Here is a 6,000-nt window from a genome sequence, read left to right on the forward strand (position 1 = left end):
TGCTGCTGAGGATCGGGTGCGGGTGGTGACTGGAGGAGAGCGGAAGCCGGAGATGCTTTCAAGGTCATAAGAGACGCAGAAAAAATAGATAAATAAAATAGAAAGAAAAAAAATAAGTAGTAGGAAACTTAATATTGCATTGGATTTACCTATATACTAGTGTTTATTTGGTTATTTCTCTCTGTTTTGAAGGCTGATACAAAGGGATAAGAATGACGGACAAAAAAGAGAAAAACAAAATACATAGGAAACCTCGTAAGAGTTGATAGCTTTGAGTTACCTATTGGCGTTTATTTAGCTATTTTACGTGGTTTTAGTGGTAAAAGTAAGGCTATTTTAAAAGGGTAATAATAAATGATAAAGAAGCAGAGTACATACATTTACATCATAGTGAAGAAAAAATAAAACAATTATGAGTAATTTAATAGCATTTGTTTATTTGTTTTCATAGATTTCATAATAAGAATCCCATGATGAGAGTTAGAAGGGATAACTAAAATAAAATAAGATAATAGAACTGTAGACTAGGAAAGTAATACAACCCCATGAGCGTCAATACAAACATTAATTCATCAACTTCCCTTGAACTTTGTGATGAATGATGAATAGCATGACTAACATGGCGGACTAATAAAAAAAATAATTAAGTCAAATAAACAATTGCAATAAAGTAGAAACGTAATAAACATCTGGAAACTGACATTAATTCATCAACTACCAGATATCCTGATGAATGATGAAAACAAGACTAACGTAATGGACAGCAGAACCTACTGAACCATGCGTGTCTAGCATGTAAAAGAACGCAAGAGTAAGGTGGTACATTGTAATAATCATGCACGCAGGCAACCCCGACGCAATGCTGCCTGCCTGCCTGACCCCAGAGAAACGCAGTCACTGAATTTATGATATTATGTTGAAATTACCGAAACCTGTTAATCCTCACTAGTCATATGAGAGATAATTAAAGTAGAGAAGAGTTTAATTAAGTCCACCCTGCCTGGCAATGAACATGAGTGGAGATCGAGAAGAAATATTAAAATACCGACATGGCTGCATAAAGGGGGGAAAAAATGAATAACACGATGCAAAGTAATGACAGGTGGTGAAATAAGGTGCCGGTATTTATCTGCCATGTGGGGTGTCAAGCAGTGTAGAAGCAAAGGAATATTTCAATGGCACTGGCACTAATAGTGGCAGTAGTGGTGGTGGTGGTGGTAGATGGAGAGACCGGGTCGTCCTTGCAACACATTCTAACACTCTATCTCGCCGAATAATCACTTTTACACCTTTACTGCTCCACCTCAACATCCATTAGAGCTTTATATACCTGTATCTAAATTTTCAGCGATTAGTTAGGGTGGTTTAAAGCGGGATAGTTGTTTTTTAGTCTTGTTGTCATGTCTGATATTTACATGTGTTGCGGGGACCGGGGCGGGGACCAGCTGATCGGCCCTCCACCACCACTCAACTTTCATGGACTTATCAATGAAACTCACCAAGAATCCTCCAGCCATGCAGCGCAATCACATTCTACCGCTAGATATTGGGTGAAGGCGTGGCGTTTTAATTAGAATATGGGTAATAAATAATAAAACTGTCATAACACGGGGGAGTTGTAGGCGAGTGACGTCACATTTGTTTATCGAGAGCCTGGGAGGATGGCGAGCGAGGTGGTGAGTGTGCTGCTTATTTACCCCCTTTTCTCCCATTTTCAGCTGCATTTCAGACTCCCTATATATGAAGCCGGGCGTATAAGTGGTACGGGAAGCTATGGGTGTACTTTACGTGGGAGTTTCCATTTAAAATAGTGGATAAAATGGTGATTGAAAAGGTGCCAGTGGTGGTGGTGACGTCAGGTCGTGAGGAGGGGAGAGAGCGAGAGCGAGAGACGGACGAGAGAGACATGGAGTTGCACTTTAGCATTTACTCTCATTTTTTGCTGTTACTACCTGACGTACCTTGCCCAAACTGTACCTATGGATGGAGGAATGACTCGGGATAGGACATGAAGAATGAGAGACGATTTAGTAGCGGAATAACGGAGTGAGGAGGGGAAAGATACGGTCGATGGGAGGCAGTAAGGCAGTTCCACCTGACCTTGACAGCCCACTAAGCAGGCAACAGCGACGGCTAGCTTGCTCGTGCTCCTGCTCCTCATGCAACACGGGTCGAGGCACCACCTTACCTTAACACACACCGCCCTGCTGCACCTACACACCTTGCATTGCTGTCTCTAATATCCCTTGTACCTGTAATCAATACTACTCTGACCTTGAAAGTTATACGATGCCAGCTTACTTCCTTCCTGTCTCGGGATGATGTTGCAGGGATCAGGGTTAAGTGTGTGTGTGTGTGTGTGTGTGTATGTGTGTGTTGTCCCTCGCTCGTCAGGAATAGATGTCTCAAGGGAGGTGTTAGCGCTACTATTGTTACTGCCGCCTGTGTGGTGATGTGGTAGATAAGGAAGGAAAGAGGGTGTTGGTGTTGGTGTTTGTTTGTTTGGGTCACCCCTCTCATCTCTAGCTCTTGTATCTTTTTCCGTCTCTCACACCTCCAGCTGTTTTTAGGGAATGGCTGCTGCTACTACTACTACTACTACTACTACTACTACTACTACTACTACTACTACTCTGCTATTACTTCTACTACTACTACTACTACTACTACTACTCTGCTATTACTTCTACTACTACTACTACTACTACTACTACTACTACTACTACTACTACTATAACCATAACTAGATCAAAAAAATTACTGTATTTTTATAACTTAACAGGTTAAAGATATTATTTTGACTTGTATGATGATGAAAAGTTAAAGCACTGTGATTATACTGAGTCACTAGTGTTAATTGTAACTTGTGAGGTTGGGCATGCATGACTACACAGCAAATAGTCTTGAGTTTTGAGAGGCTGAGTGAAAATAGTTAACTTGTCTGTGTAAGAAGTTCAGTGGAAGATGGTAACTTGTCTGAGGTTCAATGAAAATGGTAACTTGTCTTAGAGGTGCAGTGAAAAGATGTGTGTAAGAGGCTCAGTGAAAAATGGTGACTCGTTCAAGAGGTTCAATGAAAAATGATAACTTTTCTTGGAGATTCAATAAGTAATTATTACTTGCCCAAAAGGTGGAACAAAAAAAAAACTTAATTTTGAAGAGACTGATAAAAAATACTTAACTCTCTGAGAGATTGAATGAAAAGTAACATAATTTTCATAAGGGGTTGAATAAAAAAAAAAAAGTAAACTTGCCCAGGAGAGATTTAATGAAAGAATGTTTAACTTGTATCACTCATGAAAGGCAAAAAGCACATCACTATATACACAAGAACTTTTAACTATAACTTCCAACACTGGTACCCACCTTTAGTTCATTTATAGCAATCCTCTCTCTCTCTCTCTCTCTCTCTCTCTCTCTCTCTCTCTCTCTCTCTCTCTCTCTCTCTCTCTCTCTCTCTCTCTCTCTCTCTCTCTCACACAAAGGAAAATAGAGCATGGAAGTTCTCCACACATTACAGCAGGCACTAAAAATACCTGACATTCTATTGGGTGATTGAATGTTTGTTTCAGTTTTAGTCTTGGCACTCATCTCCAGTGTTTGGAATCTGGGGTCATTGTGGTTTGTGTGTGTGTGTGTGTGTGTGTGTGTGTGTGTGTGTGTGTGTGCTAAGTATTTTTGTATATGCATTATATTGGGGAAAACATAATGTGTGTGTGTGTGTGTGTGTGTGTGTGTTGATTCAGGTTTTTAGATTTATAGATTATGTTGAGGAAGGAAGTGTGTGTGTGTGTGTGTGTGTGTGTGTGTGTGTGTGTGTGTGTGTGTGTGTGTGTGTGTGTGTGTGTGTGTGTGTGTGTGTGCTTTCCTAATTGTACTATAAAGAGTCTGTTTATCTATGTTTATCCAGTTTTATGTAGTTTTATTTTATTTATTTATTTATTTATTTATTTATTTATTTATTTATTTATTTATTTATTTTTCTGTGGTCACTTTCCTAAAACAATCTCCAGTCTACAACAATGATCCGTATTTTAATGTGGGGAATCTTTACTTTTTGCATGGCCTACTTATTATTTTATTCACCATCACTATTAAGTATGGTGTTGTATGGCCTTCTTTATGTTATTACCAAGTTATTCACTGTCAGTATTAACCCATTCACTGCGATATGCAACTATTCACAGTACTAAAAGCAATGTATAGAGCCTTTATAAACATCTGCAAGAAAGAAAAGGCATAAAAAAGAATAGATTTTGCAATTGCCAGCCAGTACGATGTTTGCATGACAGAATAGATGTCACATATTGATTAGTGATTGAAGGAAGACATGCTAAATAACAGTGAAAGTTGATTATGGTGTGATGTGGCCTATTTACCAGAGCTGTGGGGTCAGTAACCAAAACACCCAATTCTAATTGCTTCATTTCTTGTGTATCCGACTCTGATTCTGACAACTAGTATAATAATTCCCTAAAGACATGCTTAAATACCCGAAAACACAAAAACACTCAAGAACTTCACAAAAACACAAAAAAAAACACCATTTAAAACACACACACACACACACACACACACACACACACACACACACACACACACACACACACACACGTGCGTACAAACACACATACAGACTTAGAAACATGCCTGTGGAGTCGGAGTCAGGACATTTTTATCAACTCCAACTCCGACTCCAGCAGCACCAGATCCCTTCCGACTCCAACTCCACAGCCTTGCTATTTACTATTATTTCATTCACCACCACTGTTAAGCACGGTGTGGTGTTGCCTTCCTGCTGTTATCCACTTATGCACCAGTACTCTTAACTCTTTGGCTGCTGACAAGGCACTTATCTGTGAGTAATTTCAAACCATTTCCCTCAGGACAGGTATGATAACAGACAATAAAAGATTGAAAGTAATAGATATGTTTACTGCCAGTGGTGTTCCTCTTCGCCATACTTTGCCAGACAATTTTATTAAGCTTAAGGAACCACTGCAGTCTGAAGTACAGTCACCCCTAATTATTTGCAGGGGTTAGGTAACAGACACACCTGTGGATAAAGAAATTATGTGGAAAATTGGTGCCCCATTAAGAACACCTCTGAACCCCTTAAACCTTGTGTAAATAAAGAAAACAGCATGCACATGGTTACAAACATTTTATTTATGAATTAGCTGAAAAAAATCAAGAAAAAAGTGATGAATACTGTTAGGCTGCCTCTCATTGCCTCTTATTTGAATTTGTGGTTGGCAGCAATCCATGTAAAAGTTTAACCGTGGAAACTGAAACTGTGATTAATGAGGGATGACTGTATGGTGTGTATTGTGCCCAGAATACTATAGCCTCTGCAGCATTTGTTGAATAATTCCCTAATGAACAGCCTCAGATATGGTGCAGTGTGTACTTAGATGATTCAGCGCTCCTCAAACACCCTCAATCATCATCGTTATCCTTTGCTCTAGTGTCTTTATTTTCCCTGTGAGTCTGTCTGTTCCATTTTTTGCGGGTGTCGGTAATATCTTCCGTAATGTTTGCCCTTCTTGTCTCCACCTCCGTGCATTGCCTCTTGGTCCTTACTTGCTGGTGTCTGTCATTAGTCCCTTCTTCAGTGTTCATCTAGGTCTTGTTTGGTCATCTGAGAGAGTAAGCTAACTTTTCTCATTTACTCTGTCCTTGTTTACTTAGTTATTGACGCTCATAATGAAGGTAAAGTTACGTCATTCTTCCTTTATTCTCTTCCACGCACTGTCTCCAGGTTACTTGGTTACTGACGCTCATAATGAAGGTAAAGTTACATCACTCTTCCTTTATTCTCTTCCACACACAGTCTCCACGTTTTTTATTGTCTTCTGTGACGGTAACTTAACTTCTCTGTCTTGCTGATGCTGACTTCATTTATGTAAAGGTATTGGTGCTTGCAGTGAAGTGAAGTGAAGGTGGAGTTAGAGCATGTGCTGTGACAGTGTGTGGAATGAAGGAATGGTTAAAACTTTC

At 39.5% G+C, this 6,000-nt stretch overlaps 1 protein-coding gene across 1 annotated transcript in view; it reads left to right on the forward strand.

Annotated features, from left to right (window-relative positions):
- Positions 1–1,536: 1,536 nt before the first annotated feature.
- Positions 1,537–6,000, forward strand: part of LOC135113123 (probable serine/threonine-protein kinase ndrD) — a 73,814-nt gene continuing 69,350 nt past the window's right edge. Inside the window, exon 1 of the mRNA XM_064028184.1 lies at positions 1,537–1,676. Coding sequence (XP_063884254.1) covers positions 1,662–1,676 — 15 coding nt within the window. The 5' untranslated portion in view covers positions 1,537–1,661. The remainder of the gene's footprint in view (positions 1,677–6,000) is intronic.

The sequence above is a fragment of the Scylla paramamosain genome, chromosome 25, assembly GCF_035594125.1.
Source record: "Scylla paramamosain isolate STU-SP2022 chromosome 25, ASM3559412v1, whole genome shotgun sequence".
Taxonomy (NCBI): Eukaryota; Metazoa; Arthropoda; class Malacostraca; order Decapoda; family Portunidae; genus Scylla; species Scylla paramamosain.